The 21,743-nt window shown below is 47.1% G+C and overlaps 1 protein-coding gene across 2 annotated transcripts in view; it reads right to left on the bottom strand.

Moving 5' to 3' along the window:
• Positions 1-21,743, bottom strand: part of Zcchc2 (zinc finger CCHC-type containing 2) — a 54,442-nt gene that overhangs the window by 17,726 nt on the left and 14,973 nt on the right. For both annotated transcript variants that reach the window (XM_045134895.1, XM_012947946.2), the window contains exons 2-7: positions 20,286-20,397; positions 17,703-17,779; positions 15,474-15,545; positions 9,254-9,366; positions 4,603-4,697; positions 1,963-2,046 (exon numbers count right to left, since the gene is read on the bottom strand). In XM_045134895.1, the coding sequence (XP_044990830.1) occupies positions 1,963-2,046; positions 4,603-4,697; positions 9,254-9,366; positions 15,474-15,545; positions 17,703-17,779; positions 20,286-20,397 (553 nt within the window). The remainder of the gene's footprint in view (positions 1-1,962; positions 2,047-4,602; positions 4,698-9,253; positions 9,367-15,473; positions 15,546-17,702; positions 17,780-20,285; positions 20,398-21,743) is intronic.

The following is a 21,743-nucleotide window of genomic DNA, read 5'->3' as shown; positions in this document are numbered from 1 at the left end:
CTGAGACCTTCTGCCTATCCAAACACAGAAGCTGCAAGTATACATTTAAATATGCGTTTATACATATATAGTATATAAATACATAAATTTACATATTGTACACAGAGATACAGACATTTTTTTTGGGGGGGGCAGGGTCTCTCCTTGTGAGCCTGGCTGGTCTGGCACTCACTATGTAACCTAGGCTGCAATCCTCTTTCCTCTGCTTCCTGAGCGCTGAAATTACAGATGTGAACCATCATATCTGGTTTGCAGGATATATCTTAAGCAGCAACTTCTTAAAGACATAGTAAGCTATAGAATCTCCTTAAATGTCTTCTCAAAGCACACTTCAACCTTGAACAAAACTCTGGAAGTTTAGTACGTGTGTGGCACTGGAAGACTACATTTAATTTCAGGTAGAACTCTTTTGTTTGTTTGTTTTGAGGTAGTGTTTCACTCTAACTCAGGCTGACCTGGAATTTACTAATGTGGTCTCAGGGTGGCCTCAAACTCACAGCAATCCTCCAACCTCTGCCTCTTGAGTGCTGGGATTAAAGATGTGCACCACCATGCCCAGCTATTTTTTTTTTTTTTTTTCCGAGAGGGTCTCACTCTAGCTGAGGCTGACCTGGAATTCACTATGTAGCTTCAGGGTGGCCTTGAACTTATGGCGATCCTCCTATCTCTGCCTCCTGAGTGCTGGGATTAAAGGCGTGCGCCACCACGCCCGGCTCAAGCTTTTATTGGGAGAACTCTTTTTTAACCTATTTAAAATGAAGGCATTTAAGTAAATGTGTAACACCTACTAATATAAAGACACTCATGGCATTCCCGTTCCGGCTTCCAGCTACTCTAGGAGAGGCGGCCGAGTCCTGCTCCTGCTCAGGCCCTCCGCCGGGAGAGTCAACAAGGACCCAACTTGCTCAAACGCTCTGTGAAGAGTCTTAAGTACTCACATATGTACACTGATTAACAAACACATACAGTGGAGTGCCACGTAGAATACACCAGAAATATTCTTTAACTGCCATCTAGCACAGCAATGTCCCAATTTCCAAGTCCTAAGTGCCTGGAATGGCTGGGCACCCTCCAGGGACTTGCTCCTGTAAACGCACTGCCCTGCCCTAAGCACACTCAACAAGCTCCACGAAGGCCATCACTGGAGAGCAGCACGGTGCTGCCACCACCTGTGGGCACTGTGTGCAGCAATGCCTGTCAGTGCCCGCCCACGCTGGCAGCAGTGGACTCCTCACGGCTCCTGCGCCCACTCCGACTTGAACGCCTCTGGCTGACCCGAGGACCGCGACCCGCGTTCCACTGTCCTCACGACATGTTCTCATGACCAACACCGCATGCTCTCTCCAGGTCTTCTGACCTTTTCCTCTCTAAATTTCTCCCTATGTCTTTTGTCCATATTTCTGCTGAGATGATTTTCTTAGATCTTTTTAGGAGAATCCTTCTAAAGTTTTCATTTAGTCTTTTACCCACAAATATTCTACGAATATCACCTATAGATCTGTGGACCGTGTTCTAACCAGTCGTCCCCTCCCCCGCCCCTTGGTTTTTCGAGAGGGTCCCACTCTAGCTCGGGCTGACCTGGAATCCACTATGTAGTCTCCGGGTGGCCTCCGATTCACGGCGACCCTCCAAGTGCTGGCATTAGAGGCAGGCGACACAAGCCCGGCTGACTGGTCTCTTTTGTAACATGCGAGGTCTTATTTAGATTAGCAAGCTGTGCCTTACTCGGAAGAGCCTTCTCCTCAACTTACAAGAGTGTCTTTTTACAAGGAAGTTGTCAAGCACTTGAGAATTCTGTATGTGATGTAAGCTGGGGGCCACTGCGATCTTTTTCTGTGGAGCCTACGGCACCCACACCATGTATTGAACAGAAAAGCCCGTCTTCTCACGCCCGTTCCCATGGGCGTCTGGGCTGCTGTGTCCACACAGGCAGAATGGTGACTCTAGTTCATCCACACTTACCTTCCTCCTGACTGGAAGCCTCAGAGCTGTCTTCTTTTAAGTGTTCTAACATCTTCGCCGTCTTCAGAGAGGATTGTAAGGTATCTGCAGGAAATCAGTCAGTATTAGTGGTGCTGGGAACATCATAAAAGAGAGATAAAGAAGCAGCATAGAATGATCATTTATTTTCCCCAAATCCAAGGAAAGGCAAGTGAAGGGCCACTGGGAAGGAGACCATTCCCACTACTTAGGAAACTCTCTGGACAGCGGGGCAATGACACAGTGCGCCATCAAGCAGGGGCTGAGGGCTGAGTGGAGCTGTGAGACAGCTGCCCTCCCAGGTCCCACCTGAGCTGAGCCCGGCCCGGGCCAGCACTCCCGTCAGCCCCAACACGTCAGCTGCTGAGCGCGCAGAGGCAATGCTTCTCAAATGCTTGTCGGTGCTAAGCACGCCACTGACTTTTTAATAAAATCTCAAGTTTGTTGTATAGTTACTTTTATAAACCCAGTAGTAACACTGCAGCACAATGAACTACTACTGCTCTCTACCACAGGGGAACAAGAACTCAGGTATTATTTTTTCAAAAAAAGAGGTGTACAAATGAACCTGACAATACTGAGCTCTTAAGCAAAACAACTCAGACAGGTACAAACATGACTACGACGTCTTCACAGCCTCACACCGTGTACACTCAACAGTATTTTACATTTACGACCTTAGAACAAACTCTGCCAGGCCCTGTAACATTGCTCATGCAACCCAGACCTTGCCAAACTCTGAAGAGCATCTTCCCTTGCATGGCATACTCCACCCCTGAGTGAGTATATGAAGGCTAACTTTATGTTGTAAGGCCTTTTCAGGATTCACCATGTGCTACAGACAGGATATTGTTGAAATGCACGTGCACCTGACATACCAGACTTTCTGCAACAAGTTAGCGGCCCTATTCAGACAAAACCCAACCATGCAGCAGTGCACAGTGTCTTAGTTACCTAGTCAGAGTCATATTCAAAATGCCAGCTGCTATGCTCAACAGTTAAGGAACCACATACTCAAGCCATTAGTAAACCTTTCAAAGTTAGTCATGTTATAACATCCAACCATTTTTTCACCTGTGTTTTTGCCTACTTCAAGCTGAGAAAGCATGAATTATCTTTTTCTTTTGTGCTTTGTTCATTCATTTTTTTGAGGCAGAGTTTCACTTTAGCCCAGGCTGACTTGAAATTCACTCTGTAGCCCAGGCTAGCCTCAACCTCATAGTGACCCTCCCACCTCAGCCTCCTGAATGTTGGAGTCCAAGAGTGATCCACCACACCAGGCAGACCAGGCTTTCTCTCTCCTCTAGTTACAGACAAAGGAAAGATTAAAAGAAGAGCATTCCTCAAAGGGTAGTTGAAGAATTTCATAGAAATTCTCTAAGACGCATGTCAGTGTCACGGACAAAGTGTGTGTCTCTAAGACACATGTCAGTGTCACGGACAAAGTGTGTGTACACGGAAGGCTGAGGAGGACCTGCCAGAGCCACGCAAGGCGAGGGCGTGAGGGCTTCAGTGGGGGCGAAACCGGCCCAGCAACACAGGAGACCGGGAAAGTCCTCTGCAGAGGTGGTCATCAGTCAGGTCTTACACACGGGTGGCAATCAAAGGTGGAGTTTAACAGCTTGAGTGAGCAGACACACACGGGGTAGGAAGTGGCAGGGGATTCTGGGTAGTGTTAACGTGTCAAGTGCATAAGTGCCTAAGAAATCAGAAAAGAACTCAAGGAAGTTCATAGGAAAGCTTGAATTTCTTTCCAAACTTTTCAGGTTTTATAAGGGGATTAAAACAGTAAGATTTATCCCTGGGATAGAGGATAGTCCTGGGACAGGGCAGAGTAAGAACTGGAGTTTATAGAAACAGCAAGAATTTGCAGATAAACAGCTGACTATCTGAAATAGGAAAATGACTAGGAAGGGAAAAAAGAGGAGCTCCCTTGTATAGAACAGACTGAGAGACAGAGACGAGTGAGCAGAGTGAGGCTCTGAGATCCCGAGGACGCGTGGGGTTATGAGACGGTGCGGTCTCATGATGAAGCCGGTTAAACCACACCTGCCCCCAGCACTGCCCGTCTCTCCATTCTGCCAGTCAGCTATGCCAAGAAACTTTCCAGAGGCTCATGCGATCCTCAGACTTTGCCTGGTTAAGTCTGCTTGGTTCTGTTCCGATATATTGTATGTATTCAATCCCCTTAAGTTGGTGTAAATTTCATCAAAAATGAAAATACTTAATTCTCTATTACTATGTCTTTTAACATTTAAAATTTTATTTATAGCTGTGTGTGCGTGGGCCATGGCAGTCGCGTGTGGAGGTGTCTATGCTCCGCCTTCGTCGACACCGGCCTCCGGTAGCTGCAAAGAAACCAGGATGCAAACTTCAGCTTCCAATTCTCCTGGCTCTGGCTCCCACTGTCACGGGCACTGGGATCTCAGATGCACATGCGACTTTGTACCCGGCTTTCCATGGGTGCTGGGGAGCTGCTCACCCATCTCTCCAGTCCCATACTATTCTTTAACTTTTAGCTAAAATTCCTTAACTAAGTCCACGATGTATACACGTAGCAAGGCAAGACAGCAAGCAGCTAGAAAAGCCCAGGTTCCCCCGTGGGGCCGGGTCGGTACTTACGGAGACTGTGCAGAGACTCTGAGGACACGGACCTGAAGAAGCTGTGCACCTTCTGGCTCTGCAGGAAAGCTTGCGATGAAGTGGAAAATAGCTGCCTGCACGTAGACAGAAGAGACCGTCAGGCTTTGGTGTGTGCATGCGCGGAGTCCCAGCCTAGGCTATAAAGCAGACTCAAGTGGCTGTCATTCAAGTACAGAAAAACTTTTCCCCAAAGACAAGAATATCATCTAATGTATTTCCTGAAGGAGCAAAAACAACATTTAATGAAATAATGTGCAACACTGTTCCTAAACAGGTTTATCTACAAGGGTCTAACAGCTGCCTTTCTGCTCGGAAGACTTACGGTGTTTTCCTCTTTCTCACAGGTCTCGCTGCCCTACTAAGGGCCTTCCCACACCGGGACAGTAAGAAATTGGCAAGTTTAGGATGCTAAGAGTTTTAAAAAATGAGGGACACAGTGACCTGGTTAACATACAACGCTATATGCAAGTATTGCACCACATTCAAAGTTGTGTTCTGTGTTGAATCTGTGTCATGCCAGGACTCTAACTGACCTTAAGACCCGGTTTCCTCGGATGTGACGGCTGTAGCAAGGACCCTAACAGGAGGGGCTTCCAGAGGCACCTATGAGCCAGTCTGGAGCGTGCGGTCGGGACTCAGCTTCACGGAGGGCTCACCTGCCTCTCAACCCTATTTCAACCCTGGGGCTCCATCACCCCAACAAGTTACTCAGCTGCCTTTCAGCCTCGATTTCTTTTTTTGGGAGGGGGTGGTTTTATGTTTTCAAGGTAGGGTCTCGCTCTAGCCCAGACTGACCTGGAATGCACTATGTAGTCTCACAGTGACCTTGAACTAACTCACAGTGATCTACCTCTGCCTCCTCCCGAGTGCTGGGATTACAGGTGAGCCATCACACCTGGCTCCAGCTTCAAATTCTTCACTGGGATACTATCTATTTCCTCGGGGGTGTGACTCCCAAATAGTAAGTTTAAATAAGCCTACACTGCTAGCTGTAATATACAAATTCTCTTCTGCTACTTTTGAAAACAATTTTAAGGCTCATTTTAGCTTTATTTTTTATTTGTATAACATTTTATTTGTATTTGTTTATTTGAGAGGCAGAGAAAGAGAAAGACAGAGAGACAGAGAATGGGCGTGGCAGGGCATTTGCCACTGCAAAAGAACTCCAGATGCATGTACCACCTGTGTATCTGTCCTATGCATGCCCTGGGGAATAGAACTGGGGTTCTTTGACTTTGCAAGCAAGCACCTTAAATGCTAGGCATTCTCTTCAGTCTTTTTTTCTATATATATAAAATTTATGTTCATTTATTTGACACAGAGAGGGGGAGAAAGAGGCTGATTAGAGAGAATTTAATTTTTTTCTTTTTTCGAGGAAGGGTCTCAACTCTAGCTCAGGCTGACCTGGAATTCACTGTGTAGTCTCACGGTGGCCTTGAACTTATGGTGATCCTTCTATCTCTGCCTCCTGAGTGCTGGGATTAAAGGCGTGCACCACCATACCCAGCTTAATTTTTTAATATAGCTTTATTTATTTATTTATTTATTTATTTATTTATTTATTTATTTATTTATGAGAGAGACAGCAAGGATGGGCACTCCAGTGCCTCCTGCTGCTGCAGCATATCAACTCCCCCTTGTGTATCTGGCTTTACGTGGGTCCTGGGGAATCAAAGGCAAACAAGTGCCTTTAGTACCATCTCCCCAAAACTGATTTGTAGATTTTAAGAAATATTTTATTTATTTACTTGAGAGAGAGGCAAATAGAGAATGAGAGAGAGAATAGGCATGCCAGCGTCTCCAGCTGCTGCACACAAACTTCAGGCACATGTGCCACCACATGGGTCCAGGGAATTGAACCTGGATCCTTTGGCTTTGCAGACAATCACTTTAACCACTAAGCCATCTCTCCAGCCCTCATTTATAAATTTTAGTTCTTAATTTATCTATGCAGTTTTTGACCTATCATTTATTTAAAAATTCATCATAGAATAATCGAATGCCATACTAACAGATCACCCGTATGGGTCACAGCTGCCTTGTGTATTAGGCAAATGTAGTCCTTGCCCCTCCAGTGTGGAGGTGTGTATGCAAGAAGGCATAGAAAGTAGAAAGAAAGGGAGAGCTGAGATTCAAAGGAAAGAACGGATCTAAATCTCAGCTCTTCATGCAAAACAGGTGCACTCATCCAAGTGCACAGGCACACCTTTAACTCAAGACTTGAGCCCGGGGCAGCGCAAGTGCACCTCCACAGCCCAGCGCACCTCCTCCGCAAGCCCACCACTCTCTGCACTACTACAGTCAGAACAAGCTGAAGTCATGGCACTTATGCCTGTGAGGAAAACAGGATCACATCCGACAAGAGAGGAACCCCTACAAGTCCAAATGCTCATTTGCCACCTTACAGCTATGTAGGACGGAATGCAGCAGGTCCTGTACCAACCATCGTCTGATGCACTTAGAAACTGTTTCCTGTTTGCCCTGTGCTATTATTTATGCTTGTTATACTGGAGCCTGGAATTAGGGCCTCACATGTACCAAGTGCTCCCCTGGCCTTGTTTTTTTTTTGAGGCAGGGTCTCGCTCTGGCCCAGGCTGACCTGGAATCCACCATGTAGCGCTCGTGGCCCACCCTCGCATCACAACCATCCCACCTTCAGGTCCACCTTCCACACTCACCCCCAATGTCGCCTCTCTGCGTGATGACGAGTGTCCGCACGGCAGGCCCCGGTTGGGCTCTGGGCTGCGCTGTCTCCTGGAGGCCCTCCACCATTCTTTCCTTTCACAATCAGACTGGGTCTCATCGTACGAGAAATACACTCTCCCTATCCTGGATTTCCAGGTATTTCTAGAGGGGCACACGGGCCTTCCTTCTGCTCTGCTGCACCCAATTCTGCCACCACTCCCTGGGCCTGTCGCCCATTAGGAGAAGGCAGTGTAGAGGAAGCCTCTCTTGACCCTAAGCCATATGGGCTCCAGCAATGCTTTCCTTGTGAACAATCAGTTTCTAGCAAAACAGCATTTGCCACCTTGACCACCCCTGGCTTTACCTCATTTTTTTTCAAGAAAACAACTCAGAGGAGTGAGGGCAATTACTGCCCAAGCCGTTCCACACGGAGATCCACACCTTGGCCATCTCATGCTGACCTCAACTTGACAAGTCCTGCTTTTGAGCCTGAATGTTCCAATGGCACCTGCTCTCCAGGCACCACTCCACCCAGACTTGTCTATTTCATCCTCGCGACAGTACTGCCTAGACACTGCTCGCCACTTTCCAAAGCTGCATTCTTTAACTCCATTACACAGAATGGTAGGACAAACCCAACCATGTACTCGGCTTACACTCAGACCAGAAGTGCACACAATGAGAAGACCAATCCCGTTACAATGTTCTGACCTTAGGGGGACACAACACCTGTGCAGCTGATCAGGTTTCCCTCCACAGAATATTCTCCAAGTCCCTACACATGCAAGTCCTCTCTACCCTCCAGCATTCCATCTCTCACTTCAATCTCTCCCACGTGAAACAAAACTCTTAGAGAAAAACATAAGCCATTAGGCAAAACGCCCCTTAAACTCCCTCATGAAACAAGCCAAGTTACCTAATGCCCACACCCAGCCTTCACAAGGACCTGGGCCTCACGTGAAGCTGCGCCTTCATCTCTTCTCTCTCCAGGAATAGGTGAGGCTCTGGGAGTGAGCCAAGGTAGGGATTATGCAGCCTGCCATCTTATTTAATTTCCATCTCACCTTCACCCACCTTTTCCCAAAGGTCCAACAGCTTCACAAGGGCAACCATCCTGACCCCAGTCAGAACTAGCTCTGGGGAGCAAAGGGCAGTGGGCAAGGGCTTGGCAAGTGCAGCTTCCCTTCACTTCCTACCCAGCAGCTCACTTACTAGACTAGTTCAACTATCTCCCAAGGAACTGGACAAGGGCCTTTCTAATAACCATATGTAAAAAATAGCTTTAGGGCTGGAGAGATGGCTTAGTGGTTAAAGTGCTTGCCTGTGAAGCCTAAGGACCCTGGTTCAAGGCTCTATTCCCCAAGACCCACGTTAGCCAGATGCACAAGGTAGTGCATGCATCTGGAGTTCATTTGTAGTGGCTGGCGGCCCTGGCACACCCATTCTCTCTATCTATCTGCCTCTTTCTCTCTTTGTCTCTCGCTCTCAAATAAATAAACAAAAAAATTTAAATAAATAGCTTTAACTCAGTATTTCCCTATTTTAGAAGCAACCAAATATTATGTTGAAGAATGAGAGAATACAATGTTTCCATGTGAGAGGAGACAATACAATGTCATGGTGTTACAGGATGGGAGGCTACAATGTTACAGGGTTAGAGGATGGGAAGACGACAATGTTACAAGGTTAGAGGATTGGAGGCTACAATGTTACAAGGTTAGAGATGGGAGGCTACAATGTTACAACGTTAGAGGATTGGAGGCTACAAAGTTACAGGGCTACAGGATGGGAGAATACAATAGAAAATTAAAGCTGCTTTCATCCCTCTACTGTGAACCTAGACCTAAACAAACAGCACAAGGCTTAACACTCCAACCTCCAGGTCAGCCTGCCCAAGCACTCGCGGGCACAAGCTGAAAGCTGACACAAGGAGGGAGACAGTTACCTTAGGACGGGCTCCAGGTCGGGGTGTCGCCGCTCCTCCCTTTTCAAGGAACCCTGATTCAGGGCTCTTAAGATGGCCTTGTCAAAAGTCTCTGAAGATAATTCCTTTGGAAGCTAGGAGAGAAGAATATAGCATCCCATGCTGAGTTTTTCATTCAGTGGCAGCGATGCTGTAACATTCAATACACAAAATGAAAACAAGCGTCTCCTGCTCATGAGCCATCCCAAGCAGCTCTTTTCCAACCCTTCACACAAGGTGTTATCGCTCTCTCCTCTAGGTGACAGGATGTCTCCTGGGGCTTGTCAGGGGGCACTGACAAGGATTCTTCAAGCATTCAGCATGCTTCTGGAACATACTTGTGTGAATCTCAAGCTCCTGCCACATCAGGGTGGCACCACACTACCGCTCACTATGACATTTTGCATAGCACAGCTGGTATTTTTATACTGGAATAGTATTCTGAAAGGTGTCATGTCTGCCTGTATAGTTATTGCTTTTGGGCCTCCTTTAATCTCAGGTAATGTCAGGCTACCAAGGCTATGCGCAAAATAACAACCCAAGTCATGAAAGCTAGGTCAAATAGTCTTCATCTTATTACATCCAAAAAAAAAAAAAAAACACCTCATCAGAGGCCGTCCTCAATGTGATTAAAGTACTCTTGAACATATGTGCAAAGTGTAAGAAAGCATTCCGTGAGGACAGGTGTCAGGTTAGGTCACTCACTGGATTTCCTTCTTTAAGGTCACCCTTATCCAAATGGAGGTATTTGCAATATTCAAGAGCCCAGCTGTTAAGCAGGGCTGAGGTGTCACTTTCCTCTGCTAGACTGGCATGTGGCTCCCCGTTCAATCCCCAACACTCCAGGAGGAGCAGAATACTGTCTGGAAAACAATCATGATCGAGTAGGCCCACTAGGAAAATAGAGCAATGGTCAGGAAACAATCCCAACAGCACTGTGCACGTGAGAGTGGAAAGGAAGAAGTTCAGGGAGGAGCAGGGGTTAGTGCAGACTGACAGAGAAAGCCGGAGGGCCATGCAAAGAGGAGGACTGTCCTCGTGGACAAGGAAGAGGGGATGAGCCAGGTTAGGTACGACAGGATAAAAACAGCAAAGTAAAGAAATGCAACCAAATCATGTGAAAACAGTCCCTCTCTTGGAGGCACAGAGACCTCACAAACCAGGCCAGCCTATGTTCTTTGGGAAAGTATAAGAAGGAAAATGGAAAAAAAAGAAAAAAGAGCTAGAGAGAACAAGAGCCGCAAAGGCCTGCCCCGGCCCCGTTAGTAGAGGAGGGCTGATGTGAAGGGCGACGACGGAGGTGAAGTGAGTCGCTCTGGCTGCTTGTGGGCTCTAAGGCCCTACTCACGCCACACCCCTAGGCCCCTGTAAAGCTGGACCCGTTCTCACAGGGTGATGACGGATGCTGGCTCTGCCCTCCCTGCTGTCTGGTGTGGCACTTGGAATCTGAGTCTGTGGCCCCTGCAAACTGCCTCCAGCCACGTTCCGTCTCACTGGATACTGCATGGTCTGAGTCAAAGTTCTTGCCCAGCAATCTGAAGTGTTCTGGTGGCAATGGTGCAGACGTAGTCCCACAACACTTGCTCTGAGCCTCCTAGGAATGCAGCTCAGAGAAACTGGGGCCACCAACCCACAGGCTCAGCAGATCTCTTTAAAGTGGTGTCTTGCTGCTGCTGAGGAGTCTCCAGGGGTCTCTCCTTCCCCCAAATGTGAACACTCAGTGCTGAGAGGCGTCTCCAGTGGTCTCTCCTCCCCTCCAGTGTGAACACTCAGTGCTGAGGAGTCTTCAGTGGTCTCTCCTTGCCCCCAAGTGTGAATGCAGCATACTTGTTTTGGGCTCTTCTTCTCTGCTCTTTAAAGTATACCTTAAAATGCAGTGGCAGCTTTTTGGACCTTCTATGATAAACTGTGGCTCCCACTCTGTTAGAACCTTGAGGCAGGGAGCTTCCCAAACTGGGCCAATGCATCTAGGATGACTTTGGATTCTTTCTCCTGCTTTGTAACATTCCCTGTTTTACTTTACTGTTAAAGACAGAGATGGTTTGCCTGTCACCCACCTCTTCTGATAGCTGTTCCCTAGAGATTCCAGCAGACAGGACTTCAGTTTCATCTGCCATCTTTCGAAACCTCAATGGTTATACTTTGATATTAGCATTGTCATAAAGGTTTAGGACACAAGCATTTAATCACTGATATTAAGCTCAAATTCTACTGAATATGTGTACACTGCCAAAGAAAATCAGCTTGGGCAAGACAACCATTTCAATGACTAAGCCAGGCATGGTGGCACACACTTTTAATCCCAGCACTAGGGAGGCAGAGGTAGGAAGATAGCTGTGAGTTCAAGGCCACTCTGAGACTACATAGTGAATTCCAGGTCAGCCTGGGATAGAGAGACCCTACCTCAAGGAAAAAAAAAAAATTAATGACTAACTCTCCTGACAACTGCTCTGATCACTAAAGATACCAGGGTGATTTCCACCCAGCCAACAGAACTCGTGTCTCTTGGCAGTGTGTGGACAGGCAGCCGTTAGGTTTACAACCTGCTTTATTTTCAAGTGGGTTTTATCTTCAATTTCAGGGCAAGTTTTCAGTTGTAAAGCAAATATACTTACAAAAAAATATATCTACAGCCCTAAGTCATGTCCTGTATATTGTAGTTTCTTGTTTGGATTCTTAGTTATAACATATTTAGCCTCCTCCCTCTGGAGCTCTGCCTTGGCCTCAGAGCAATCACAGAGTAATGAAGTGTTTGTCCTTTGCTGTAAGTTTATCTTTACAATCACTTGAGGCCTGATGTACAGCCACTGATTTATTCCCAACAGCAAGAAAAGTCACTAGGTATAAATCCTGACTCTCAGGTGCTGGAGACCATCCCAACAAGCATCATAAAATCTCTGTAGTAAAAGCCTTTTGGGGGGGGGGGTCCTTTTGTTTAGCCGCGTCTCTCCTGCAGCACAAGGTGTGACCCTGACGACATGTGCCTCGCCCAGCACTCTCCCCATCAGAGCCTTCGCCAGCGATACTGACACCATGGGCCAGTCACTTCAGCAGAGTCCTTTGTTGACAGATGGTCCCCGAAGGCACGATCAGTTTTCCTTGGTGTGCAGAGGCAAATACGCAAAAATGCAGAAACTATGCCACAGCTAGCTCATCATGACCTTGGAGTTCCGTGTAAGCTGACCAGTCTTCTCTGTACATTCCAAACTGTTCATCTCTCTACTTCAGGAAGCAGGCCCCACGGATGACCACCTTCCTAGTTAAATAGGGAGTCTCGTCTGAGAAGGTGACAATCAGCTTAAATTATGCCACACTCAACTCCACAGTTGAAGGAGGCACCCCACTGTAATGCCAAGAGAGTATTGGAACGCTCTGGCATCTGATCAGACCACAGGAGTCAGAGTCACTTTCCGCGTCATGTGACGATTAGGCCAAAGGTAGCTCTGACGATCTTGTACCTCAGCTCAGGCTTCTCTATAGCAGGATCCAAGTGCCACACGTGGTGTGGGTTCCCCCTTCTTGATTATGGATGGATTGGATTGGTGACTGAGTGTGCTAATCCAAACTGTGCTGTCCAGCTAGGGAAACGCAGGCTGCAGGACAAGACCTGGTAACCTCTCCACCTGGGTTCTGCCACCTGCACTTGCTCAGACAACAAGCTTCAGGAAGACAGGCTTTGGGAAGGATGCGGAATCTTCCTGAGCAAGATCGTTCAGTCTCCAAAGACGCCCACATCATGTCCCGTGCAGCCTCTCGCTCATCTAGGCAACAAACATTCAAACGCATGCTCTAGTGCCAAGTACCACTTCGGACACTGAAAAAGGAAAACTGGCCCTGCCAGCACAGAACTGCTTCTGGAATAAGGAAAGCACATGGGGGCAGAGCCGGGGGCAGAGCCAGATGCAGAGCCCAGGTGCTGCTATTTTTATGAGTCAGGAGGACTCAGCAGCCCTGACCTCAATCCCGTATTTCTGGGAACTGGGAATGCAGGTCAACAGAGTCCACTAGAGGTCAAGGACGTGCCTGTGCAGTTGTCAAAGGTCAGGTTCTGCTCCTGATTTTTATAAATGATATTAAAGGGGAAAAAATAAAATAGTGAACTTGAATATTGGTAATTCACTTCTAGAAGAACCTAGTATCGTAGATTTTCTCAAAGAATAGAAAGGCATTTATGTAGTTTAGGAAAACTACTATATTTAGGAGTTGGGGAGATGGTATAGGGGTTAAGGGCCCTTGCTGCTTAAACATGAAGGTCTCTCAGGCCAGAAACTCCCCAGTTTGATTTCCCCAGAACCCATGTAAAAAGCTGGGTGAGGCCACACCTGTCTGTAGAGCTGGCCCAAGGGGAGAAGCAGTGATGCGCAGCAGTTCCAGGCTGAGGAGAGCCCGTCTCAAGGAAAGACAAGTGCAGACAAGTGACTCGAGGACACCTGTGTGCTCTGTGCTCTCTGCGTGCACACGCACACGGCCCACCCCACAGCACAACACTCTACACACAAACACTGTCTTCAAATGCTGGCTAAGCAGTAGTGCCACGGTTCCCATGATGCTGAAGAAAGCATTACGTACCAAGAGCTGAACTTGTGAACATTTAGCTTTCAGAAGAACTATGTGCCAGGAGAAACGTTCTCTGTCAAGGCCTAACGGCCAAAGCTCAGGGAGAGACCCAGGAAGAGGAAAAAGATCCTGCCCAGGCACCAGACTACACACTGGGGCCTTTGTGCTGGTTCACCAAACTCTCACAGTAGGATGGACAAGGACGTGTCGTGGACCCTCTCTGGCCCCAAACTGGCATCAAGCAACATGGCCTTGACAGGTGGCAATAGCAGGCTGTCATCTGCACCCCTCCAACACCAGAGCTGGGTCATGGAGCGCTCCATAAGAGAAAGAATAGACAGGAAAGCACAGTGTTCCGGAGCACGAAACACGACCTGGCTCCAGGAAGTCACCCTATCAAGAGACGGGAGGAGCAGGCAGAAGAGACTTGGAAGTGAGCGGGCAGTGGGAGGCACAGCCCGGCTTCATCGGCTCGCTCACAGGGCCCGGCTGCACCCCAGCCACATCCTGCGCACTGTTCTGCTTTGTACTAGCTCAGCAGACAGAGGCCAGAACACTCATGCTCACTCCATCTCTGACTCTCTTCTTTCTCCCACACCTAGCTGAATAGAACTGACAGGTCACAGAAATGGCAAGGCCTCCAGGGACTGGAAATGCAGGATGCTCACCCAACTTTGTAGGCAGGCCAAGGATTTGGGCCCTCACCTAGTTAGAATAAGCCACAGGAAAATGAGCTACTCAAGTCATCCCTGGGAGACTTTATCTAGAGGAATTAACAAATCCAGATGAACACACACCTCAACTGTGCAGTGGTGGTGCGCTCAGGCACCTCCAAGAACTAGCCTCTAAGGTGCCGCTCAGAGCCCTGCAGGCTGCTGAAAACCAGTTACAAATGAATACACACACGTGCACGCATGCACGCTATGCAAACAAGCAGACAAGTTAAAAACCAGCACATCTCACATGCTATAGGCTCAGTGACGACACTTTCATCCAAAATATGGCTAACTACATTGGGAACATTACCTGTTTCTGATCTTTCAGTTTTATCTCCCTGTTAATACTTAACTATAAAAGATCTGTTCACTGAAGCAGGATAATTTATTGATCATTTTTAAGTATTTCCATGCACTTTTCAGTTGATCTTGTGAAGACAACGTGGCGAGAGGTGGTACAACGCCATCCTGGTCACCTTCACCTTTGCAAAGCCGCCTGAGATCATCTTTATCCCCAATAGTGTCAGATGGCATTGTAGGGAGTGGGGGAAATCAAAGACAGGGAAAATGCGGCAAGATTTAAGAAAGGCCAGAGGAGCCCGCATGGTAGCTAGGTGACATAGGAAACAAGCCTCACCCCATGAGACCCACTCTCTTGGGAAAAGAACTCTTGCTAACAGCCACCAACGACACACACCTCTGCAAGCAATGAGGGAGAGGGATCCACTATTTTAATGGCAGACCCTTTATTAACTCCTCAGCTAGCAACAAGGAAACCCATACTTCCAAAACGTTAACATTTTCTTATATTCAATCAAAATTTGGAGCCAGTCTTTATGTCTTTTAACTTCATGGGTGCTACTTTTGGCACTGAAGTGTTTGGATTCTGCATGTTGTGTACAAATTAACAACAAAATCTATAATTTTACCTTCAGTAGAAATTCCTGTAGCTCTTGGTGAGTTTTTGTTACTGTTGTGACTGAAAGATCAGACCAATTTACCTGATTTAAAGAAAACACATATTTTATGGTTATTGCTTAGTCAGGAACTGGTTAGGAAAAAAAAAAAGCCATGTGTAAAACAAAAGGCCGCACTTAAATTTCATTTAGATTAGAAGTTAGAAATAAAAAGTTAATCTATCATCATCTTAATTTCTACAAAGTTGTTAATTGTGTGTACACTGACATTCTACTTAAAAGTTTTCTAATAATTCCTTTTTAACTGCATTTTTTAAAGTAGTCTTAAAATGTAACTAAGTTTTAGTAATTTTTCAGAATACCCTACTTTGTTATATGTAAAAATTAAACAATGTTGGGGTAGATCCATGCCCCTAAAATGGTAACATTTCTACCTCCTGAAACTTACTAGATACACATTCTTAAGAGGAACAGTGAGCACTGACTGCCCCTCTTTGATACCATCATTTCATATTTTGGGAAGAGTAACAGTTTCTGAAGAGATTTCATCTTTATTTCCAATCTTTGAGATCTTAATGTGATGCCTGGACAAGTGTAACCACCTTCACTTCCAGAGGTAGATAGTGAGGATCAGACAGGTTCGACTGAGCTGAGGTGTGGCACAGAATGAGCAGGAGCCAGAAATGGACTCTGCAGCATGACTGCCCCTCGCAGATACTCAGTGGACTTTGACTTTCACTGTACAGTTATTGGAGATAAATAATCGTAATATCCAAACCTTCTGAACTAATTCTATCATAACTAATCAGATGCTGTAAAATATATTTAAAACTTCATCCAGCAACCCTCTTTTTTGACTGGGATATTTGTAAATGACTTTTAAGTAGTCTAACACTAACTGGGCAGCTGCTTGTGTCAAGGTACAGGAAAGAACAGGACAAATGAAGTCTCCTTGAGTTCAGTCTAGCACCAAAGACAAATATAAAAGGAAATACACAAGAATTTCTATTGGTGGTCAGTGCTCCAAAGATGGTGAACAGCGCTTGAAACAAGAGCAGCCAGGGTGTTAAGGCAGCTCTGTAAGGAGGGAGTGTGTGAGCCAGACATTAGCTGTGGCTTGGTCCAGAGAAAGGGGACAGTAAGGCCTTAAGAAACAAGCGGTGAGCTCCAGCAACAAAAGGAGAGACTGTGCCAAAAGCAAGACCCGTGGAGCTTAGGAATGGCAACCTGAGAACCAAGGGCATTCCTCCCTCAAAGCAGAAGTCAGAGTTGGACAGCAGAGGATGAAGATGCCTGCTCCCTAGAAGACAAGGAGCTACTGGGATGATCTGAGAAAGGGATGACGGGAGGCCATGATGGAGGAAGACGCGCTCTGTCAGAGGTGGGAAGTGGCATCAGAACAGAAGGCAGCTGCAGCTGACTCCAATGAGGCGGCGTCCTGGGGGGGGCCAAGGGAGCTCCAAGAAGCGCCCTCCACGAAGCCTGGGGAGTCGTAGCCTGGACTGGGGAAGGCTGCACAGAGCAGCCCCGTAGGGAGCTCACCTCAGTAGGAAGGAGACTGGAAAGTCTTATCGTAGCAGTAACAGAATCAGAGCTGGGTCCTACAGTTAATCAGACAGCTGACAGCGATCACAGGAAGCAACAAGGCAGGGATGAGAACAGCACACAGCAAGGAGAGGGGGACACGATGCCAGCCAGGAAAGAGCGCCTGTGGTCTTGATTTTTAAAATACTGGTGAAAATGTCTGCTGCCATTCTTTTAAAGATACATCTTTTTTCGGTTTTGTTTTGTTTTGGTTGTTTTCTGAGGTAGGGTCTCGCTCTAGCGCAGGCTGACCTGGAATTCACTATGCAGTCTCAGGTTGGCCTCAAACTCAGGGAGATCCTCCTACCTCTGCCTCCCGTGTGCTGGGATTAAAGGTGTGCGCCACCACGCCCGGCAAGATACATCTTATTTATAACTTTAATTGTCTCTTTAAACCCAAGGTTCTTATTCTCTTTAATCAAATTACCAGAATAACTTTAATGTGATACCACTTAAAAAAAAAAAAAACACCTTTGTAAGTCCTCCAGTGCATACCAGTATATTAAAAACAAGCACATGTTGTCTGTCCATGTATCTACCGACCTCTCTCTCCTGCTTATCTGTCTGTACTTTCCCTTCAAAGAGCGAACTTGCCCAGTTCTTGCAAGCATCACTGAGTGTGGTAAATGAGGCGTCTTCAGGGTAAGAATAGCTTACTTTGAAAGTGTACTCCCAATATTTGTCAGCCCTTTTTCTCTGGACTCCTTTCAACATTATCTTCTCAATGTGTACAGCTGAAAGAAAAAACACACACGCTGACTTAGGCTGCAGAGTGAGACACAGGCTTCAGTCACCGACAGCAGTCCTGCACGCTGGCCCCGGCCGTCACGAAGCTACTTACTGGCTCTCCACTGCTGGCCTTGACCCCTGACACAGAAGCGGAGCAACGGGCCACCTCCACGAGGGCTTTTCCCACACACACCCAGCATGCTGGGTGCCCCGAGAGTGAGTGACCAGCGCTCTGCAATCCGCAGAGGAAAAATAGGGGAGAACAGAGGATGCCTGCACTGGGAAGCTGTGAAAAAGCAATGCTGAGAACTGGCCTCGGACGACACGGACGGCACTGCAGCGCCGGCTAGCTGGCGTGGCTCCTCCCGTCGCTTACACAGGCAGGTTGGGACAGATGAGAAACACCTGGCTTTTTAACAAACTTAGATATAACATGTTGACAACAATTTCCATCTATGCGGGCAGTTTAACTTTTCTCAAGTATGACCCTTAAGCAGCATACCCTGGTAAACTGTAACAAACTGAACATAGTAAGGAAACAGGAAGGTTCACTGTGGCAAAACTGTGCACACTACAGAGATAGTAGTGGAAAAAAGTGACGATCAACTTTGATTCCATCATCAGCCTGGTCCCCCGTGTAAGCGAATGTGTAAATCCTGTTGCTCAGCACTGCCTCCTTAGGAAATGAATCGATCTGAAAAGAACCACTCAACAAACTCAAGCATAAGGACTTGAAAAGCCACTGGCTGTCACTCAGGTGTGAGCAGAGGAAACAATACTTACTTGTGGAGGGAAAGAGAGAGGTATGCCAAGGGCTGACGACAAGGAACTCTCTGGATAAAGGCGGCAGGGAAAAGGCCAGGAAAGCAACACAGCACTAGGGCATCACTGTGGGACTCAGAGGCAGAGTGAGAAGAGCCAAGAGCTCACTGGCTTTGGAGGAAGCTGGGGTTATGAAGCTGGATTAGTGGCACAGCAGAGGCGGAAGTAAGGAAGCTATGCACTCTGGGAGGGTAATGAGAAAGCACAGAGCTCAAGCAACACACACGCACAGGGAAATGGGTATGACCCGCACTTCGTGCCAGCTTTACACATGTAGTGTTTGGTGACCTGCTTCTGGGTCAGTCTCTCCTTCATGGGCCAGAGAATGAAGAAAAAACAAACATCAAATGTCAGACAAGAAGCCTGTAACTCTCAGAACTGTGAAAACTGTGCAATGAGAGCCTGCATGTCCGAAAGCTGCAGGCGTACTTGTAGAATGGAAGATGCCATCAAATAACTCAGTGCAGTAGCCTGTGCTCAGAAATCACGCAACTTGACTTCGCAAATTCTGGTTCACAGTCGGGACCCTTGGATTTGGGCTCTGCTCTTCTTGAGGCCAGTTCCCGGCTTAGCTCAGCAGAAAAGGCCACAGTGGTGGTGTCACCCTTGGGAACTCGGCTCTTAGCTTCGTTTGGCCTGGATTTCCAGTCACACTTGCTACTATGTACCTTAACTCATACATTTAAGAGTGGGTGTGGTGGCACACGCCTTTATTCCCAGTCCTTGGGGAGGCAGAGGTGGGAGAATCACTGTGAGCTCAAGGCCAGCATGAAGCTACATAGTAAATTCCAGGTCATCCTTGGCTAGAGCAAGACTCAATATCAAAAAACCAAACAATAATAATAACAAAAACTAAAATAAAGCACTATGCATTACACACAACATCAAAGAAAAACCAACCACAATCACTCTCCAGGTCACTGCTAGAATTCTAAGATTGACCTTATGTTTTCCCATAATGTTCATGAAAACAAAAGAACCTTCATTCTAAAATTAAGCTGCCTTTAGGTCACTCATATGCATGGTGAGCTAAGCTGAAATAGTCTATGACTGAAGTTGTTTAGTTGGAGATTCAGGATGTGGCAATTATATAAACTTTCCTAGCACTAAGCAGTACGACTTTACTCGTAGGAAAAGGCACTCAGGAAAAAGGACTATTTCCACCATCAATGGCAGCACGCTGCCAGGAGCCCAAAGTCACCACACTGAGGAGCGACGCTAGGGCCCTGGGCTCCTCCAGCCGAAGCAGCAGGCGCATCTCCTAGCTCAGAGTTCCTCCCAGTATGCGACAATGGACAAGCGGCAGGACAAGAGAAGGACCAAGCTTTCTTCTCTTTAGATGGCAACGATGTTTCACGCTCGCTGTAAAAACTGAGCACCGGAAATGTATCTGTGAGCGTTTTCTTCACCCTCTTACAGTGAACTTCTGAAAACTATTTCGGCAGACATTGGGCACATCCCACAGATACAGTGATATGCTAAGTGCTTTGGGTATCAGATAAAGTCTTTGACCTTCAGAAGCACATCCGACTAAGAAAGCCACTACTGACAAGAAAAGGCAGATGTGGGTGTGTGAACCGGCCAAGGTGCCAAGGTGCGGGGCGATGACTCTGGGAGAATCTAAGGCTGGTAAGCTTTCTGTAAGGAGAGCGAGGAGCTAATGCAAATGTGACCGCCAGTGTCTCCTACCTTCTCTCTGCGTTCTGTGGGGGGCTGCGGGAAGCCCATCTGGAGGCGCTGAGGCCGGCTCTGCTGCACCGCTGTCGGTCCTTTGCAAGTAGTCGCCACAAGCAGAGTCGTTCTAGAGGAGGACGGGGAAGCGTTAGTTTGCTCCTGAGTAACAGTCACAGAAACAAACCGCGCGGTTTTCACACGCTAACAGCCAATTTCAGTAATCCAATAAGCGACTACACATGAGGGGTGCAGAGCTGCGCTGCGACACACGTGTCCTCTTCCCTAACAGTGACTGACGCTCAGTTACATCCGCGGCCGTCCTGAGGGCTGATGTTAACTCTACACTGCAGTGTACCAGAATCAAATGGCCATGAATAATAAAGGCACACTTTATGTTACACCTACATCAGCATTAATACTTTTATGTCAATCATTTTTATTTACCTCTTATTTTACTGACAGTCTACCAGGATGCTTTAATAGGAAAAAGTTTCACAAACGGTGTCAGTCATGTTTGAACCACTGAACCGTAGATATGTGCCTGGACCATACCAATGTTGCACTTTTCCAGAACTCAAGCAGTGTTATGTACACGGTTTTGTTACAACATTCTGACTGGCTAGTCCTGTATCACAGCTCATACCTTACCTCCCCCACCTGCTCAGCACCTCACACTCAGAGACAGATCGCCCCACTTTCAAGAACTGTAATTCTGCAAAACTGCCGTACGCAGTGAACACTCACTCATTTACTTGTGTAAGGAAATTTTATGAAGAAAGGACCTTAAGTTTCTCAAAGATCTCCAGTTCATATTTCTACTACAATGACACATGCTGGGGACAGCAACTGAGGGATGCCACTGGAATAAAGCCTGATATGAGATGAACTGCTCAGGAACTAAGCCTTCTACCCAGCTTCTAGAAACCTAAGGAAGTAAGGCTGCCTACAAAGAACCAGTGATGAGGAGAGCACAGACTTCTCCAGGCAGCATCCTCACGCATTTACCAACTTGCAATAGTACATATTTTTTTAATGTTGGCATAATTTCCTCACTCGCTCACTCTCTCCCTCCCTCTGCGCAGTATGTGGGGTGTGGTAAGTGTATGTGGTATGAACACGGAAGAGAACTCTAAGTGTGCTTCTCCAAACTCATCCCTCCATTCTCGTCACAGATCCCAGAGCTGCTGGGTTTTGGTCAGAATGACTACCAGGGAGCACCAGTAATTCTCTGCTCCCCACAGGGATGGAGTTAGGCAGGCACGGCCTTGGCCAGCTATTTACGTGGGTGTAGGGAAATGAACTTAGGGGAATGAGGTCCTCTCCAGCTCGTGTGCAGCAAGCGCTCTTAAGTCACTGAGGCGTCTCCCAGACCTGGTATGAAGTTAACAATGACACACATATATCCTAGTCCAGTCATAAATCTTCCCTTAAAATTGTCAGAATGCATTTCCTTAAGAGATATTTTGCCTCTTG

This window comes from Jaculus jaculus, chromosome 15 (assembly GCF_020740685.1).
Source record: "Jaculus jaculus isolate mJacJac1 chromosome 15, mJacJac1.mat.Y.cur, whole genome shotgun sequence".
Classification (NCBI taxonomy): Eukaryota; Metazoa; Chordata; class Mammalia; order Rodentia; family Dipodidae; genus Jaculus; species Jaculus jaculus.
Note: the sequence above shows the minus strand (reverse complement) of the source record. Positions and strands in the feature narration are given on the sequence as shown.